Genomic DNA, 21277 nt, shown 5'->3' with positions numbered 1-21277 from the left:
CTCTCTGTTATCTCGTACCTCTATTCTGCATTATCCTCTTTCTCTCTCATTTGTACCTCTATTCCGAATTGCCATCCCCCCCCCTCTCTCTCCGTTTTCTCTTCGAATTATTTTCTCTCTCTTTCTTTATCTCTCCGTTTTCTCTTCAAATTATTCTCTCTCTCTCTATCTCTCCCCCCGTTTTCTCTTACCTCTCTCTATTCCATTCTATCCCTCTCTCTCTCTCTCTCTCTCTCTCTCTCTCACAATATAATTCGGGAGGCGAACGAATAGCGCCACATAAATCGAGTCTTTATCCAATCAAAAGTTCGACTTTCTATTTCAGGAAAGCAAATTAGTCCGGCAGTCGTAAATCTTAACTTTTTTCGAGCTCTTCCTGATCTTTTATATCTCCGTCTTTATTCCAGTTTAATTAATATTACCGTTATTCTTATGGCTCTTCTTCATCCTGGGTATTATTATTAGTATTATTATTAGTATTACCATTAATCTGAATGCATTTGATTGAACTATGCCATTCCTCATTACATGATTAAAAGAGCAATTATTATTATTATTACTATTATTACTCTTGATTGCACTTCCTCATTCTATGGTTATCATTCATAGAAACTGTAATTGATTAAATTTGTCGCTATGGTTATGGTTTTAGCATAAAAGGAGTTTTACTTAGTTTACCTAATCCTTCCATTATTTTTTCTTGTGTTAGATATATATGTATATGTATATATATAGTTATATATATATATCTATATATATATATATATATATATATATATAGTCCACGTAATAAGTCCGGAAATAATTATAGATAATGGTTAATATCACAATCAAGGTGATAACTGGAAAAGGTTTTATGACACCAAAGTCATAACTTTATATTGCAGTTTTATAACTCGCCTTCATATCTCAGTTTTATGGTGTAATTGTTTTTTCCTCTCTTTTCTGGTATGCAGCTATGTTGGTACTTACTTTATATGTTTTAATAATAATGACAATTGTACTAATAATAAAAAAATATTACTATGCTAATTTTGGGATGAGGTTGCTAAGGAGTTATCCATACCACCCAGTCTGATACGAAGTTATAATCACCAAAGTGTCTGGGTTTTATTATTGGTCACCCGTCCATGCACTGACCAAATACAATATCATAGAGGATTTCTTCTGTATTTTAGTACTTTCTATTCCTTCTTCCAAAATCAGAGAGCAAGCTGTTGTTTTCGTCTAGTCCAGGCTACGTACGGACAATTTTTCCCCATCTCGTGCTCATCATTGAAAATGTTCAGTCATCGGTAAACTAAACTATCTCTTTGTGTGTAGTATTACATATATATAGTGGGAAACCTAGTGTCCTTCTCTAGCCCAGAGCCGAAGGAGACACGCAAAAGAAAACTAAACTGGTGTGCTTTTCTGTCTTGCAGGGAGAACGCCCTACATCCAAGGGAAAACAATTGAAGGTACAGACTTCCAAAGCCTGCCAGTAGTGGGATCGAAACAGTCCCAAGCTGAACCGTGCACTCCACAGGGAAGAACAGTTTCATGTACAGTGAATGAAGGAAGAACTTGCCAGAGAAAATCCCCAGCCTCGACTAGAGATTTCACCGGAGCCGAACCTGCTCGCATCACACAATGGAGCTTACATCAGCTGGCAATTATCTTCTCGGGTGAAACACGGACGAGACTGACCAAGGAACATGTTACCCCAGGTACCAGTGATGTTACCCTTCTGCCGATAAAGCTATAAATAATACGGGCCAATAGTATAATCATATTTACGACTGATTTTTTTTCTTGTATTTCTTGTCCGGCTTTTTTTATTTCGGAAAGTTATTGTGTGGGGCTATTGTGTATTTAATGGGACCGTTTGGATGCAGTATCTTTGCTTATTTGTTTAGAGTAGGTTTCTGGGTGCATAAAATCCTTATGGTGATTTAAATTTACATTGCAGTTATTCGGTATATATATATATATATATATATATATAATATATATATATATATATATATATATATCTTTAATATATACACACATACACACGTATATAGATAGATATTCACTAAGAATTATATATACACACAATATATACATACACATACATAAAGCAGGAGAGATGAAAAACTAGAGAGAGAGAGAGAATGAACAATTTCCTGCAATCTACAAGAAGTTCTTCCGCAGTGAGAATAAACTGCGTAAAAAAAAAAAAAACTAAAAGTCAGTGAGCCTTCAACGTCAGTGACCTTGCTGTGTTTTTGCATCACTTCAGCCCTACAAAAAAAAATATATCAATCAGTCCTTCATTTGTCAATTCCTTCTCTTCTACTTCTTCGCTGAAGGTGAAATGAGGAATTTTACAATTGTGAAGAAAAGATATCTCCATTATCTGGACTTCCAAATCTCTTCTTTTGTGTGGAATCATCAAATTATTCTCATTCATTTAAGGGTTGTTTTTTGCATCAGTAGCGAGTTTCGAATTTGATCCTGAAGGGGGAGGGAGGAGGAGGAGAGGAGAGAGGAGGAGGAGGAGAGACGAGAGAGAGAGAGAGAGTTATCATTAGGCTTGAGACGTGAAGGATGTTGCAGGCTCTTGGGCATAAAGGTTATAATCACAGTAAGATGTAAGGTTAATTCGCCGTATACTAGAACATAAAGGTTACCTCAGTGCATGAAATATTTTGGTTACTTTAGGTCTGATGCATGACGTAATTATTAAGGGCTATGACCCATAAAGGTTATTTTAAGGCGTGAAATATTAAAGTTAAATCATAGGCCAGTAACATGAAAATGATTCAGTCATGAAGGTTATATCTGAAAGCAAAAAGGAGTATATGGTGGGTAGAATTTCACCTAAGATTAAGAGTTATAAAGGTTACCTTAAGACCTGCATATATTTCAAGGCATATAAAGATTATACCTAACACAAAAGACAAAAATAACTTAGGCATGTTATAACTATGCAGGACATTAGGCATGGAGGTTACTTTAGGCTATGGTTATTGTAGGTTACATCCTTTGGGCATGAGGTATAAAAGTCATCTTGGGTCAAAGGACATAAGATGACATCTGGCCATGAATTATAAAGGCTCTCTATGGGCATGCACCATAATCATAGTTTCTGTGCGTAAGGTACAAAGGTTATCTCAAGGCCCTAAGTTTAAAAATGAATGCAAAAATGGACCTTGCACTTAATTGCCGCCACAACATCTGTAATCATGCAATTTCATCGTTATTACTCTTCATCTCATTCTTCGTATATTCCTCTCAATTATATCATCTCTCACCAGGGAATAAAGAGGAAGAAAAACAACGCGAGCACTCTACCGGACCGAGAACTGTGGGCTCCATTACTTCCATGAAGTGATATAAACATACCTTTGCACCTGACCATTAAAGGTGATAAAGAAGCCGCGAGTCCTCCGTAATTACCGTTATTATCCAGCGCTCGACATCTCCTGTCACACGGAAATCAAGAGATTAGCTCTCGGCCTGTCGAGCTAAATTTGTGGTTGCAGAGGACGGAGGTGTCCAGAGTTGTCCATCATCTTTCTCCGGCAAGATGTAACACTCTCCAACTAACGGCGTGACTTTGTGTCCAGGCAGAAGAGGGCCTTTCTCGTGTCCACCCGAATTTCTGTTGAGGAAAATAATAGATAAATCAGTCAAAATCGGTCAAAAAAACCAATGAATAAAATGTAATCGATATCAGGAAAGTAAGGAAAGGAATATGACTTCGAAATTGCTACCTGGAAGGTTATAACGCGGCTGTACGAGTATGCTCTACCTCAAAACGAATTAAACATCGTTGGTACAGGGCACTGTCGTATCGTGGCACCTTTGCAGAATGTGTCAGCTAAGATTACGGACAAGAGTGAATAAGTATCATAGGTGAGGTAAGGTCATGGGCAGAGATAACCTCTTAAATTATGATGGAAGTCTAAACAAATCATACTACAGATAATACCTTAAATGTCTGATTGTTTGAAGTTTCTAACATTTGTTCAGACTTCATTCAGCGTCTTGTTGAAAGATTCTGATCGTCTATCTAAATTTTCAGTGTTGTGGTTGAAACCCTATGGCTGCCTGCCTGAAACCTCACCGTCCTTCCCATGCATCAGTAATTAAACGACTGAGAATTCAGCTGTCATATTAAACTTCCCAGATAGGCTAATGGAAGTCTCAGAACTCTGTTTCAACGTCTCTGATTGACAGACGAAGCTGTAGCGTTCTGGATAAACATCACTGACTGACGAGGAGAAGCTGGAAACCTCTAATTAAACATCAGTGATTGGTTTACTAAGCCTTTAATCCTGTAGTTCAAGGTCTGTGATTGGCTGTTTCAGCAAGTGTTCCCAGCCAGTGTGCTAAAATTGAGAAATTGATGATTATGAGAAATTCTTATACAGGTAAGAAAAATTGTACAGGAAATCAGGTAAGAATGCCACTGAGCGTCCCCATTCACATTAAATTACTCTTGAGATATATAGACACATCCAGAGAGGGAGGGGGCGGTGGAGGATTTCTAAGGGTTTCTAAGAAACTTCTCATTTTTGAGAGAAATGGGGTCTACAGGACCTTAGGTGTAATTGTTTTCATATAACATGACAAGGCTTTTGCAGTTAGGGAGAGGGGTGGGGGGAAGGTTTAGAAATTTCTGGGAATTTTTTTGTCTGTGAGTGATAAAACAAAATCTAATACAGGAATCATTTTGTATTTAACATGAAAATACTTTGATAATTAAAGAAAGCATGAGAGAGAGAGTGCAACATTGTATTTCACACAGGGGGTAATCATATAAATACAAAATGGTAAGTAACGAAAGAATTACTTCACTCTTCATCGTGTAGCAATGAGTGTGTATGTGTGCACTAGAGAGAGAGAGAGATTATCTCCAGACTATTATGAGTTGAGTTATTTGTAATCACATTCTCAACTATATTTTAATAACATAATAATAATAATCATAGCGGCAAGAGGGCAAGAAATTATTAAGTACATTAAAATAAATCAATAAATGCCCATTGTTTTCCATATCAAATGCGAATTATTAAGATGTTCACAGTGATAGATAACATTATTGAAAATAAAACTGACTGGCAAAAAGAGAGAGAGAGAGAGAGAGAGAGAGAGAGAGAGAGAGAGAGAGAGAGAGAGAGAGAGAGAGAGAGAGAGAGAGAGTTTATTTCGTTATGAAAGTGCAGTTCATGTAGCAGTAATAGACGAAGTAAACGTCCCTCTTATTGCATTTTGCTCAAAATGAATTACCCGTGATAGGTAGAGAGAGAGAGAGAGAGAGGCGGGGGAGGCACCATATGATGCGAAAGAATGAGAAAGAGACGATGCAAAGGCATGCAGTAAATGGCAGAAAACCTGTATAGTACCTGTAGTATACCTGCAGAGAGGTTCCACCCCTCTGGCAACTGGGAAATTACCTTGTCGAACAAAAGAGAGAGAGAGAAAGAGAGAGGCCTTGGGATGAGAAGAGATATGAAGAGACAACTCAAAGGTGTGTGTGTCTTTATATAATATAGAGAGAGAGAGAGTACCACAAAAGTTACAACAAAAGATCCCAAAATCAGAGAAATAAGATAAGTAAATAGATAACTTGGTAGTCTGTCAAATTATGTTGGAGGCTGAGAAAAGATATTAAGAGACGACTCAAAATATAAATAAAACTCAAAATGGGAAATACAGGCATCGAGAAAAATTCCAAATGTTTGAAATGAGAGAGAGAGAGAGAGAGAGAGAGATAGAGCTGCGACCTCTGCCGAGCATCAAAAGGTTACCCCGGGGCTACCAAAGACGTCGCAAGGGAAAAAAAACTCTGAAAAGTGAATATAATTTTCTTGACGGTTGAAGAGGGTAACTCGAATGCTTCCAGCAGTTAACTCCCTTCCTCTGATCGTAATTGGCGTTTGGGGACGTCCTCGCCGAGTCTCTCGGTTATCTTTGATACTTTTCCTGATAAATTTTGATTTTCCAAAGCGGCAAACGATGGCACGTAAAGTTACAAAATAGTTATCCCTGTATATCTTATGTGCCGTGGTATGAAAAGTACCTTTGGTCTTTGGCATTTCAACATTACGAGTTCCTGTGAGTACAAGCTTGTAAAGATATACTTTAGGATAGAATTTACGTATTTCAATATATTTCTTTGTGTATTGTAGGTTCCCATACTTGCCAGTGATATTGCATTAGTATATTTGAAAATTCTGTTTTTCGATTTTTCAACATTTTCAATGGCTGTTACTAATATATTTCCTTCATATTTCTTATATATTGAAGTGATTAAAGGCATCATTGGTAATGTCATATGTTCCCATAGGGACGCAGAGCATCTAAAGAAATTTGAAGATCACTTTGTACTTTTCTTTTGTATTCTACAATATTTCAAGATACATCCTTAAGTAATGTAGACGGCTGGTTTTAATTTTTTTTGGGGGGGATATCTCATTAAATATTTTAGGATATCAAATACCCAGAGGTATTTTAGGGTGACCCTAAAGTTAATCTAGTACTCCCACGTAGGGACGTAGCACTGTCAGTGTACCTTACGCGGTGCACTGTAGGCGTTAGTTAAGGCTCATTGCAGCGACCCTTCGGCCTCCCCTTCCTGCAACCCCTTTCATTCCATTTATTTTACCTCCATTCATATTCTCTTTCTTCTTGCTATACACCCTTTCCTAACGATTGAATTGATTCAAGGTGCAGCTGCTAGGTTTTCCTCCTGTTACACCTTTCAAGCCTTTTACTTTATATTTCCCTTTTAGCGCTGAATGACATCATTGGTCCCAGCGCATGGCCTTTGGACTAAATTCCATATTCCTGTTTTCTATTTCTTACCGAATTTAGCGCCCTGTCTAGTCTTTTTGCCTGGAATTTTATTTAAAATTTTTAAATTGTTATAAAATTGGGCTTAATTTGCCCGTCCCATCGTTCTCGTTATGTTCTCTTGACATTAATGAAATATATGTAAGTAATAAGAACAATGAAAGTATCAGTAACAACGAATTAATATAATTTCATTGCGACGCCATTACCAAGCGCATTCTACCCTCCCCAAACCAACCAAGTCGAGTCAGCACTTTTCGGGAGCATTCTACTGCTCTCCGAGACTCTGGGACCAGAGAGGTGTAATATCCCCAGGATATATCCCCAAATCGGGCTGCTGCCGCGGTATCGCTGTGGCCGGATGTCACTCTAATTAAGTTACATCTCTTTGGCGTGATATGAAACCCCCTCCCCTCCCCTCCCCTGTATCCGCTGGGGCCTGCGTACGGGGGAGGGTAGGTGGGGTAACTGGGGGACGGCGAAAGTGATTAATGAGAGAGTCGTAATGGATGTTTTAGTTTATGAATCATAAGGCTTGCTGGCTCTCTGCTTCACCCCTTTTTTTTCATGAGAATGGGAGAAATAGAAAGTGGAGAACGAGAGGAAGATGGAGATAGGAAGGGGGTTATTGTGTCTACACACACACACACACATATATATACATATATATATATATATATATATAATATATATATATATATTATATATATATATATATATATATATATATATATATATATATATCTATCATACCATTTTCTTTTTATGGGAAGTGGCTCCATATTATTAACCTTTCGATTCTTAGCCAAACTTCCCCTGTACTCTGGCTGCAACCCACAACATTCTACTAACCCCATGCACTTAAACCACTAGCTTAATTCAGCAAGGGTACACTGTAAGTTTCATGAAAAACAAATGCATTATATACTTTGGATTAGCAATTAGTTCTTAATGGGTCTTTCTCTGTGTTCTGATTTTACTGCCTGTCATAAATCACTCATCCTGTGAATCAGTTAAGTGGAAATAAGGAAGTAATTTACAGCCGGGAGAGTTATGTGATCATCTTCAAGATATTGCTTAGGTCAACGTCCAGAGGAGAAGATATCAAAGCAGGAAGTTGAAGTAAGGGAGAAAGAGATAGTAGAACATTAGAATTAGAAGAAAGAGAGAGAGAGGTAGTCAACAAAAAGACAAAACACCTCAAATTCGGGTTAAGCCACCCCGGTCGTCAACAACTCCTCAACAGCTGTCGAACAATTGGCTAACAAGCAGAATACGAGTGTCGTTCCGATCTGCTCCTAATCACGAGACCACAATATGATCGGGATTAGATAGACCCAACTGAAGAGAAGTATAAGGGAAGAGAAAGGGAGTAGAAGGATGAGCGAGGGGGAAGAAGAGCAAAGAAGGTAAGAGAGAGAGAGAGAGAGAGAAAAAAAAAAAAAAGACTTGCCATTAACTCGTCTGACCTGAGAAATCCAGTCTGGGTGGATGCATAAATCCTAATTAGCGTTTCCAGGTATTGCCAATTCACCTGTTGCGGCCAATAAATCACTTGGAGTGCTTCGCCTTCTTCTCATTCTTTTTCTTGTAATTATCATTACTATTACTATTATTAATATTACTGATTAAGAGACGGTCAATTAAGATTTTCATTTTTGATGTATTGTTGTCTTCCATCGGCAGTTACCGACAGACGAGTACCAGACAGAGAGCAGACAGGTCCGCGCACGGATTGATTGATTGGTTTAACCGGCCAGTAAGAAAGAGACAGAGAATTTCGTCTTTTAAGACCTCCGTTTCTCCGGCTGTCAAAAGAAATCAATGGCAATTGGCAAAAACAGCTTGAACAAATCAACCATTTCATTAGTTTTTAATTTCTTGCAGTGAATTTTCTCTGCAATGACTGATTCTGATGAGAATTTTCTTGTCATTGTAACCAATTATCGCCCACAATAGATTCCTAATGACTGTAGCAACACTCCGAGTACTGGATTTCTAGGGTGGAGTTGCGAGCCTATCCACATCTCTTCTTCCCACCCTTCCCTGCTCAGTTAGTGGTGGAAATTTGTCCCTAAAGTTCCCAAAATGATTAGTACTCACCCATCCAAGTACAGACTCGACCCAATGTTGCTTAGCTTCGCTGATTAACAAAGTATCGTAAATGACCTCCGCGATGTTGTGACGCCATTTGGATTGACTCATTGTAATTTTCAGAAGTTGAAAATAAATAACACATGTATCTTTTATAACATATTCTACCTACAAATTTTTGTGCTTTATGAAAAAAAAAATTACTGGTATAGAATAAGAAAAATGATGCGTATAAAGCTTCATAAAACAGCAAAAAACTAATTGGAATGGATTTGTCCCTAGATGAAGAATAACTTACAAAAAAAAAACCTTATGAGCGAAGGACATAAGGCTCCTAATCCGTCATCATTTTCTCGTAGGAAATGAATTCACAAGGAGAGGGACTTAAGGCTCAGAGTTCCTTATTCCCTTCTCTCTGATGTTTAGGACCAAGAATGAATAAGCTGAATATCAAGAAAAAGAGAAAGAAAGGAAAATATATAATTTACATAATGAATTTTTTTGTGTGAAGGGACCACGTGGTTGTATATTTTTTTGTTTCCAGAATGTGTAACATGCCTCTTGAATTTATTTATATATTATGTATTGAACAAGATTTTGTTGAATTGCGTAAAATAAATTAACATCTTTTGAAACTATAATAAGTTTACATAGGATTTCAATGCTTAAACTACAGACATTTCTCCTATATTTTGCAACATTTTTTTATTTTGTTAAATAAGTAACATTTCTTTAAAAACTCGCTCAACAATAGGAAGTTAAAAAAATAAAGGAATTTAAAAGGAACATTGCTTTGAGATCCAAATTTTGTGTCAACAGTATATCATAAAAGGGAGGAACCCTCGGAACTGAGAATTCTTGGCGGGAAAGCATTTGTATCCTTATTGGTTAGTGATGGCATCATCAACTCGCACTGTGATTGGCTGTATGTGGTGTCCACCGAATGTTGTCATGTACCACATTTCAAAAAGATTCCATTAAAGTTTTGTAAAAGAATCGTGTCCTTTTTCTCATTTCCATGTAACTGAATCATTAAAAAAGTAAATGAATATTCGGAAAATAATGCAGTCCTGTTTCTTTATTAAAACCTTTGTAACATGGTTTCATCTTTTGGAACAGTTGCTAAGTTCTCTATTTTGATGCATGTATTGCCATATTAGTTGAAGAATAAACCTGTAGTCAGAGTTTTTTCTCATATTTATTAATCCTTCTTGAGTTTCTTATTCTGAATGTTCATTTGCTAACAAAAATTAAAACTGCTTCTACTGTCAACCAAATTTATAAAGGACTTTCAGCTACTCAAGTATATAGATTTTAACTTGAAAAACATAAACGTCTCATGGTTTCCATGGAAACACAGTTGCCAACATTTGAAGATAATGGTATATTACTGTAATCAAAACATAATTTCAAAGCTGATATCATTATATCAGAAAAATGTCTAATTCGTGATACAGAAAAGCGTAATATTTGTTTCTGTACAAGTTAATTGCTTATTAACTAACCATCAGATGTTGATGTCAAAGAACAGTTGCCAGTTCGCCTTTATTTAATTTTAAAAAATAATAAAAACAAAGCAAATCCCTCCCTCATGCAACAACTGAGCGAATCTCAACAATGTTTGAGAAGCAACGGAGAAAGGAAATGGTTGCAAAAACTGAAAGAAGGGCATTTTATCTAACAGCTTACCTCATGACTGGAGGAAAAACCTTTCTAAAATGTAGTAAAACTCAAAGGGAATCTCTGCATATTTATTATTTCATCATTATGCCATTGCAAAGGAAGTATACATACACAAACACGTATTATACATATGCATATGTGTGAATATTGTATATATATTTATAGGCATTTTGCATCTGATAGAAAGAAAGGAGGGAAAAGAAGGTCCTAGTTTTTACCAAAGAGATCCTAGTTTGACCAAGAAGGTCCTATTTTGACCAAAAGGCCCTAGTTCTTACCAAAATTATCTTTCTTTGACCAAGAAGGTCATATTTTGAACAAAAAGGTCCTAGCAATTACCAAAAAGATCCTGGTTTGACCGAGAAGGTCCTAATTTGACCATAAAGGTCCTATTTTGACCAAAAAAGGTCAATTTCACCAAATCACGAGCTGAAATACTTAGTCGAAAATAATATATGAAGGTTTATTCTCGATTTGGATATCCTGCAAGATATATTTTGCCTTTCCATTTAAAATCAATTTTTTTTCAGTGAAATTAGTTCTAAACGAAGAATTACAAGATTTTCTTGAGTTCAGCAATGTCTGTTGAAGTCAGATTTATAATTCTTTATTTTGCATATATTTTGAAACATAACTGCATTTTAGCATTGTGGTTAAGTAACATCAACCATTCATTCCTATACAAACGAACGAAAAAATATAAATTAAAATTAAATTTAGATTTAGAGCAGGAAAGGTCGAGACAAAAATGTTTTAGCAAACAGCAAATCATAAACAGGAGGAACCCTCCGAGCTGAGAATTCTTGGCGGGAAAATATTTGTACCCTTATTGCCTTGTGATGACATCATCAACTTGTGCTGCAATTGGTTGAGAATTCTTGGCGGGAAAGTATGTCTACTCTTATTGGCCTGTGATGACATCATCAACTTGTGCTGCAATTGGGTGTTGGTGGTGTTAACTACCGCCCAACCAATAGTTGTCAGGTACCACATTTCAAAATTTCATAAATGGTTTGTAAAACAATTGTGTTTCTTTCCGAGTTTTCTTGCAACTAAACTATTAAATAATCAAGTGAATATTTTCTAATAATATTAGTTAGCTCTGTATTTCTCTATCAATGACTTTCTAGCACGGTTTTTCTTTTAGAACAGGTGCTAAGTACTCTATTTTGACATTTGTTTAAGCAGAAGAATAAACCTAGTAAGAGTTTTTATTTCCGTTGATTAGTAAGCTCTTTATGTGGTATTGATGCTGAAAATTATTTCTCTAAATATAAGAAAAATGCATTGATTATAAACAGATTTATAATGGATTCATAAGCTAAACAAGAGCATAGAATTTCATTTGAAAAGTTAACCACGACATTTGTTTCCATGGAAACCCTCTTGAGCTTCCAACTAAAATCAGTTGCCAACACACATTTTAAAAACTTCTTGAATATAATTGTAAACAGATAATTATTTCAATGTAAATTTCTTAGTATATGATACAATACGTGCTTTATGATACGGATGAATATAATGTTTCTTTTTCTATCTTTTAAATGCTCATCAATTAACCATAGGAAGTTCAAGAATTGCCATATCGCTTTTATTTTCCATTACAACATCAACAATACAAAACGGCCTTCCCTATGCATTGCTGTTTGAGCTTATTTTGCTATGGAGGGTCCTTATTTTAGTAGGATTGCCGTGAATAAGTGAAAGTATGTAAAAATAGCTGCAATTAATGTGTTAAAATCAAATAATTCAGTAAAAAACTAAGATAAAGGAAGCAATAACTGAGGAAACACCAAAGACTCATAAAATCAATAACAGAAGAAATGAAACAATTGACTAAGCAGTCTGTCAATTAAACTTTGCAATACTGAAACAATTATATACCGCAATACTAAAAATTATTAATTTGCTACCCTGCTGCACGTTAGAACAGAAAATCCATAAATTTTACTGGATTTTAAAGAAACTCTTGTAACACCAAAAGTGAGACACTTAACAGTACTTATATTCCGGCAATTGCAACACTTGAAGTCAGGCAGCTGCAACAATTAACGTCCGACACCTGTAACACTGAAAGTAGCGCACTTGCCGCAATGAATTCAGGCACTTGAAACGTTTAAAGTAACGCACTTGGACACTTGAAGTCAGGCGTTTGTGACTCTTAGAGTAACGCACTTTTAACACTCAGAGTCAATCACTTGAAATGATTAAAGTCACAAACATGCAACACTTAAAGTAAGGCACTTGCAGCGCTTAAACTCACTCATTTATCACACTTAAAGTCAGGACCTCACAACACTTAAAGACAGGCGTTGCAAAGCTTAAGGAATAGTCCGTTTAACCCCTCACAGGCACCCAGTCGACTTTTCCTTAAAAATGAGAAAAATGCGGTCTAATGGCAAAACAATAATTGATCACTATGCATGGGACATGGCTACATTTGGTCAATTGATTGCAGTCCCACCAGTGCTATATTTGGCATGTTCTGTCCCCTGCAATGTAGCCGGGTTGCAATCAACTGTCCAAATGTGGCGAGAAATAAAATGGGAAAAGGAAAACTTCCAGACCCTCCACAGCAAAATTCCCTCAAACAGCAAAGCAAAAGGAAGACCGTTTTATACAGTTTATGTTCTTTTGAAAATTAAAAGCGATATGGCAACTATTCTTGGACTCCCTATAGTAAATTAAGGAGCATTTAACTTATAGAAAAATAAACATACTCATCTGTATTACAAAGGACGTATTGCATCATATACCCAAAAACTTGCATTGAGATATTAATTTATTTATGATTATCCAAGAAGTTTTTAAAACGTGTGTTGGCAACTGATTTTGGTCTACTACTGGAAGCTTAAGAGGGTTTCCATGGAAACCGTGTCTTGGTTCTACTTTTCAAATGAAAACTTAAGCTTTTGATTAGCTTATAAATCCATTATAAATCTTTATAACTCAGTGAATTTCTCTTATATTTAGAGAAATAAAATTCAGTAGGAATACTGCTTAAAAAGCTCACTCATAGATGAAAATAAGGACTCTCACTAAGCTTATTTTTCAGCTAATGTGGATATACTTATTACCACTTCGTCTGCTTAAAAATGTCAAAATAGAGTACTTACGCCTGTTCTAAAAGAAAAACCGTGTTACACAGCTTTTTATAGATAAATGCAAAGCCACCTACTATCATTAGAATATATTAATTTGATTATTTAATAATTCATTTGCAGGAAAACAGGAAAGAAACGCAATTGTTTTACGAAGCGTTTATGAAAATATTTTGAAATGTGGTACCTGGCAACAATCGAATGAACCATAGTAAACGCCACCAACAGCCAATAAGGGTACGTATGCTTTCCCGCAAAGAATTCCCAGTTCTGAGGGTTCCTCCAGTTTATGTTATGCTGTTAGCTAAAAAATTTAGCCTCGAATTTTCCTATTCCAACGCAGAGATAATGATTTCTTTTTATTTTCTCATTCGTTTGTTTAGAAGTGGTTGATGCTACTTAACCGCAATGCTAAAATGCAATTATATTGCAAAATATATGCAATAAACACTTACAATTCTGACTTCAACAGACATTGCTGAACTCCAGAAAATCTTGCAATTAATTCCTTCAACAGCAGAATAAATGAACGTTTAGAACCAATTTTATGAAAAAAAAATATTTTGATCTCAAATGAATGAGAATGTAAAATAGATCTTGCAATCTTAGCAGGAAAATCCATATTGGAAATAAATCTTCATATGTTATTTTCGTCCAAGTATTTCAACGTCTGATTTGGTGAAATTGACCTTTTTGGTAAGAACTGGGACTTTCTTGGTCAAAATAGGAACTGTGGGGAAAACTAAGAACTAGGACCTTTTCCCTCTCTCACTCTCTCCCTTTCTATCCTATGCAAAATGTTGCAATATCCCGATAAACTCATTTTATCCAGTACATTTTCTGTATACAATATATATTGCTTTATTTAACCTTAAACCATATTGTAGTGATTTTGATAATCCAGTGATCCTGACATAATTTTTCTTCTTGCCTCTAATACTGTAAAAATTAATCATAACAATTGCGTTGAAGTTTTAAAATATTTTTTCTATATATAAACAATATATACACAAACATATATATACACATATATTCACACACACACACATATATATATGTATTTTTGTGTTTGTGCGTATTCTGTAAACTTCGTCTTGTTGCACCAACTAGGTTTGCTGTGGCATAATGATGAAATAATAAATGTCCCGGTATCCCTTCGAGTTCTACTACATTTTGGAGTTACTTTGCTTTGAAATTTTCTTTAAAAATAAATGTGAACTGGCAACTGTTCTTTGACATCAACATCCGATGGTTAGTTAATAAGCACTTAACTTGTACAGAAACAGATATTTCATTTTTCTGTACTACTAATTCTGCAGTTTCTGATATAAAGATATCAGCTTTGAAATTAGTTTTGATTACAGTAATATACCATTATTTTCAAATGTTGGCAACTGAGTGTTTCCATGGAAACCATGAGGCGTTTATAGTTTTCAAGTTAAAATCTATATACTTGAGTAGCTGAAAGTCCTTTATAAATTTGCTCAACAGTTAAAGCAGTTTTTATTTTTATTAGTGAATGAACATTCAGTATTAGAAACTCTGAGAAAGGTTAATAAATAAGAAAAAAACTCTAATTACAGGTTTAGTCTTAACCTAATATGGCAATACCTGCATAAACATGCATCAAAATAGCGAATAAATTAAAACATTTTTATATTTAAAACGAATTTTTAAGATGTTTTAGATGCCATCAAGTGCATAGGTTTTTATATGTAAGTTGTACACAAAACGCCAAGTTCTTAAATCGGTTGCCAAGGTTCGCTTAGAAATAATATATTTCTCTCATCACAATCAAAAGCTAAAAACAGTTTGACTTGCGTAAATACAGTGCCTATCTAGTGAAATGAAAAAATAAAAAAAGTTACTTGACTCTCTTCACATCAGAAGCTTTAATACTTGACCTAGGATGTTGCAGTGTCGAAGAAAAGTTGCCAAGTCGCCTTTAATACGCTTTAACCAACAAAACAAAACTTGGCCAATTTTCGTTGCTGTTTTAGTGTTTCTAGTTTGCAACACTCGTTACTTTTGGTATAAAGAAATCACGGAAAGTCAAATTACATAAAGTTGCATAATGAACCGTTACTTCAATAAATAAGTGAATGATAAAATAATGAAAAATGAATAGATTATTGAATTAAAAAAAAAAAGGTATGCAAAATTGACAGAAGGCGATACCGAGTCCCCCTCAGCTGTCACCATAAACAGCAACAGTCAGGTTTCAGTGACTTTGGAATTCCATTGCTTCTTCCGGTTTCCGTTACTATCCGAATCTTTCATCTGGAATACGAAGTCTCTTCGGCACAATCAAGTTTTCCATACAGCGTATAGTACAGCATGAAACAATCAGCCAAGGCCCATGAAACTCTCAGCCGCAGACCATGAAACTTTCAGACACGGCCCGGTGGTGGCATGTTTTGTTGGTGCCAGACGTCGCACGATCATGGCTAACTTTAAACTTAAATCAAATTAAAACTACTGAGGCTAGGGGGCTGTAATTTGGCATGTTTGATGATTAGAGGGTGGATCATCAACATCCCAATTTGCAGCCCTTTAGCCTCGACAGTTTTTAAGATCTGCGAGCAGACAGAAAAATTGCGGACGGACAGACAAAGGCGTCACAATAGTTTCTTCTACAGAAAACTAAAAAGGATAAGTAAAATTATAAAAATGAAGATAATTACCAACATACCTTTAGTATCCGAATCTTTCATCTGGAATTATTCCCTGTCTGGGCTAGTATAAGTCATCGGACTGCATCTTCCAGTGGTCGCTGGATAAAAAAAAAAAAATAAATAAATAATAATAAGCTAAAAAAAGGGAATATTACGCCAGGTTGCAACTGTTACATTGTGTCCGTCACAAATGGAAAAATGAAGAAAGGGAAAAAATTATACCAATGCCACAAGAATTTTATTGTTCTCTATAAAACGAAGAAACAAAACCATAGAGCAATATCATAGCAACTTTACTATAGATTTATTGCTCCCTTTATAACCGACGAAGCCTCTACGTAACCCGACCTTTCGATTTCGCCGATAAGATCTCGCTGTTAAATGTCTCCGTTCCATAAGAACCCGAAAGAGTTACGTCGCTACTTCAGAAAAAAAGAAGTTAAGGGACATTTTCGTAAAGGAGCTCATTCCGTCTGTCATAGATGCCTCTCTATCTGGAAGTAGTTGCTGACCTAAGCAACAATTACGGGCCTCATATGTCCTCCTTAGGGAGGGGACTCACTGTCTCTTTTTGTGTACGGAAGGGCGTGGCTACATTTTCGTACATGGTAGTATATGGGCTAATCGCTCAACAAGGCAACTGAGCGGTATTGCCATCGCTGGACTATCTTTCTCTCATCATAGAAGATATTACCAATGGGAATATCTCTCTATTGCCAGAGAAAGATATTACCAATAACTGGGGAAAGCAACTACTTCAATAACTAACTAAAACTGATATATATTGACCGAGAGAAAGATGTTATTTATATTCGTCAATTTAAATTATTTTCATCTTTAATAAATATTACATATTGACTCTCATGCAAAAGCATAATATATATATTATATCTATATATATATATATATATATATATATATATATATATATATTATGATATATATATATATATATATACTATATATATATTATATATATATTAATATATAATTACCTTCAAACCGGACAAGCATTCACAGGAAAGCAAAAATAGATATAAATTACCAGACATAAACATTTGCTTCTAAAACCGCAATTAAAACTAAGAAAACTAAGCCAATCTATAAGGTAATGTATATATATATATATATATATATATATATATATATATATATATATATATATATATAATTATGCGATAGTGTTGTGTGTGTTTGTGTGTGTGTATGTGAGTATGCAAATGTGCATGTATCACTGACAGCATACACAGGGACGTCTGTGTATCACTGTTCAATATACACACGTCACGAACAGCATATGCTCCCCAGCCTAAATATAAATATGATAAGAGGAAAGTTTGAGAATACTTTCAGACTAGTAATTAGAAAGAAGAAAATAAAAATAGGCATGGTACACATCTCTCATATATAAAAAAAATGTGGTCCCTCCGTCAAAAAAACTTCATTATGTAAATGATACCATATTTTTTTCTTGTAGTTTTTTTTTTCTATATTCAGCTTACTCACTGCTGATCCCAACCGTTCAAGAGAGGGTTGTGGGATATGGAGCCTTAAGCCTTCGGGGCATAAGATTGAATTTCCCGCGACACTGAATTAGAAAATGGTATGAGAGCATTTCGACCCTTATGCGTCTCCTCAACTGAGGCGCATTTACCGTGAAAACGATGTTCATTAATTCTCCTTATAAATTAGCCTTCTTCTGTGAACAAATTGGTTGAGGAATCTCCCTTCTTATGTTGATTCATATTTATCTCATCTTTCTTTATTATTAAGCGATTTTCCAACGAAACGCAAGAATTGGGATTATAATATATTTCTTTATGATGACGCCATGAATTTCCTCAGGTTGAAATATAACCAAAGGTCTCACTTATTTGGTCGAAGAGTTAAAGAAGGAAATGGGAGAATATGAAGCAGGGAAGACATTCCAAAGCTTGGACGTAGAAGGGAAGAAACAAACCAATTACGCAGAACCTTAACTAAAAAGAAGGATCCAGCGTGAGTTCCAGAGATTAGATAATGATAGCAGGTAACGAGCAATTCTAAACAAGGTAAATAAATCGATATAAACATTACCTTCTCAAAAAAGGAACAGTAGCGCCCGTCCCTTCATCAGCGAAGTTGAGCTATACTGTGCCAGGTCATTATTTGGACGGGTGACCCCAAAGTAGTGCTATTTACTTCAACGGGAATATTCCTGATTGGCAGTGAGTCACCCCGAGACCTGAGGAATTAACAAATTAAATATTTATTGTTCTTATGACTGAGTTTTGACTGACGATACAGTTAGACTGACCTAGGAAATGACATCTCTCTCTCTCTTCTCTCTCTCTCTCTCTCTCTCTCTCTCTCTATATATATATATATATATGTATATGTATATATATATATATATATATATATATATATATGTCTATCACATTACCGTGATTCATATACATATATCGAACTACAAATGTCCTTTAATATCTAATTCGCTCTACCTCGGAATTAATATATTTTCATATATGTTTAACCGAGGGGGAATTTATTAAGCGATAATAGAATTGGCGATCGACAGACGCGAACCACCGGCCTCTACAATTTAATACACACTCATACAGTATATACATACATAATATATATATATATATATATATATATATATATATATATATATATATATGTGTGTGTGTGTGTGTTTCTTAGGCATGTACACATACATACATCTCTCTCTGTCTCTCTCATAAAATCACCATTAAATTTAATTGCTCTCAAGAGATGGAATGTTACGATGGCTGAAGATCCCAGTTCTTTATAACGCCACTTGAGACCGTTGGTCCTCGCTCATAAAATCGGTCTCTAAATGCTAACTGGCAACTGCAGGATTAGAGAATAATTAAAAGAAATTTGTACTTATATCAATTTTGTTCGTTTTTCTATTATTTGCTTTTCAGTTTTATGCAAAATGAAGTGTAATTATTTTTTTTCTGTCATAAAAAATACCATTCTTCTCCTTCCGAAGAAACAGAGATAGAATAAAACTAGTTTCCCGGTTCGTGGAGGCATCATGTACAGACACTTCAAGACTAAACAGGCGAGGATAGAATAGACCCAGTTTCCAGTTTAGATGAGGGGAGGGAACCAGTTGTGAATTATGTGTTCGAGAAAGAGTTACTGAAACTGACAGCAAATCTCAGCCGTTTGCAACATACGGCAGTGGGTTCCAATGAGACGCGAAAGCCAATGGGGTCATTGGGGCAGAACCACTTGTTTTTCTTAATTTGATGTTTTTCAACTGATTTTTTATTATTTATTCTTTGCAAATTATTCATACATTGAAGGTTTTTATCGTGGTGTAACGTTTAATTTTTCAGCAAAAGATCACCCACACAGCCATGATCCAGGAAATATGGAGGAAAGTAGAGAACTCTACACTCACTTGCTTGACCCATGAGTTTATAATTTCCCATGCACGGTATCTGTGGTATTGCACTGCTTGACGCGTACAAGAAAACTACGATATTACAACACACACACACACACACACACACACACACACACACACACATATATATATAAAATATATTATATATTATATAATATATTAATATATAATATATATATATACTACATACATACATACATATATATATATATATATATATATATATATTATAATACATATATATAATATATATGTGTATACATGTACATAAGATCAACATGAAATTTCCAGCCTTAATTTCAGATCTTTATTTTCTAAATTATCATAAATTCGAGTACATAACTTATGCATCTCATTCCCACCTTACAAAAAAAAAAAAAAAAAAAAAAAAAAAAAAAAAAAACAAAAGCTATACCCGACTAGCGTTCCTGATGCCAACTACAAACTACGAACCGGACGAAAGCAAACCTAAAGATAAAAACGAAAAAAAGCGACGAGAGACCTTTCCAGTTCCATGTTGTCTCGTTCGTAGGTCTTTGTGTTGACGCGCGAGGGCGTCGGACACAATCACGAAGGAAGTCTTTAGAAGCACGCAAACAGCATTAGCGTACAGCGCAGCTTTTCATCGCTCGTTTCCCAGTGGTGACAGGTGACAGGCATATGGACGACGTTAATCCCGTATATCCTGTCTATAGAGACTTTTAAGTGTGTGTGAGACCCGGGGTTTTGTAACTGTTAATTTAGGGAATGTCCTGCCTGTCTTATTGATTGGACGGTTGGGGCGCTTGATTGGGGAAGACACACTATTGCTCTCTTTACATGTGTGTGTGTGTGTGTGTGTGTGTTTGTGTTGTTTATTTTTCTCTTCTTTTATTAACTTCATAATATGCATTTACTTGCATATACCTGAATACTTGTGTATTATATATCATATACTATACATACATAAACTTTTATACATATATATATATATATATATATATATATATATATATATATAGCATATATATGCATATATATATATATATATGTGTGTGTGTGTCTGTGTGTGTGTGTGTATAGTATAGTATATATTTTCTTTTAATCTTTCGTGGTATCTGCCCGTCTGTAAATATTACCCTTACAGTTATATATACGAATATTTGCACATTTGCATCACCATTTACCTCTCACTCTCTCTCTCGTAAAATAAACTATTCCAAACAGCCTTTTTCTTTTCTTTTCCTTCTACCATTGTAAATCAGCTGTAATAGATACGGTTATATATGATATACGCTTGAACGGGTTCGCTGGCTCTCTCTCTCTCTCTCTCTCGTGAGTGAAACACAGACTCATTAGAGATAAGTGATAAATTATGAACCTACCCTTCGATAAATTAGGCTTCGAAAGTCGGGAATAATATTTATTGTTTGTGGGTGATGCCCCTTCGCCTGCTGAGGGTTGTCCGAAGTAGTACGTTGTGGTCGCTC

General features: G+C 35.3%; 1 protein-coding gene across 2 annotated transcripts in view; it reads left to right on the top strand.

Annotated features, from left to right (window-relative positions):
• The window catches only part of LOC135202950 (uncharacterized), a 17538-nt gene extending 10068 nt beyond the window's left edge, over positions 1 to 7470 (top strand). The window contains exons 5-7 of one of the 2 annotated variants that reach the window (XR_010311832.1): positions 1425 to 1709; positions 3285 to 3890; positions 4055 to 7470. Coding sequence is in view for 1 of the 2 variants with exons in the window: in XM_064232444.1 (XP_064088514.1) it covers positions 1425 to 1709; positions 3285 to 3361 (362 nt within the window). In the remaining variant the exon portion in view is untranslated. Of the gene's footprint in view, positions 1 to 1424; positions 1710 to 3284 lie in introns of both variants that reach the window. The other variant, XM_064232444.1, reaches the window with a different exon arrangement.
• Positions 7471 to 21277: the final 13807 nt, after the last annotated feature.

The sequence above is a fragment of the Macrobrachium nipponense genome, chromosome 33 (assembly GCF_015104395.2).
Source record: "Macrobrachium nipponense isolate FS-2020 chromosome 33, ASM1510439v2, whole genome shotgun sequence".
NCBI lineage: Eukaryota > Metazoa > Arthropoda > Malacostraca > Decapoda > Palaemonidae > Macrobrachium > Macrobrachium nipponense.
Note: the sequence above shows the minus strand (reverse complement) of the source record. Positions and strands in the feature narration are given on the sequence as shown.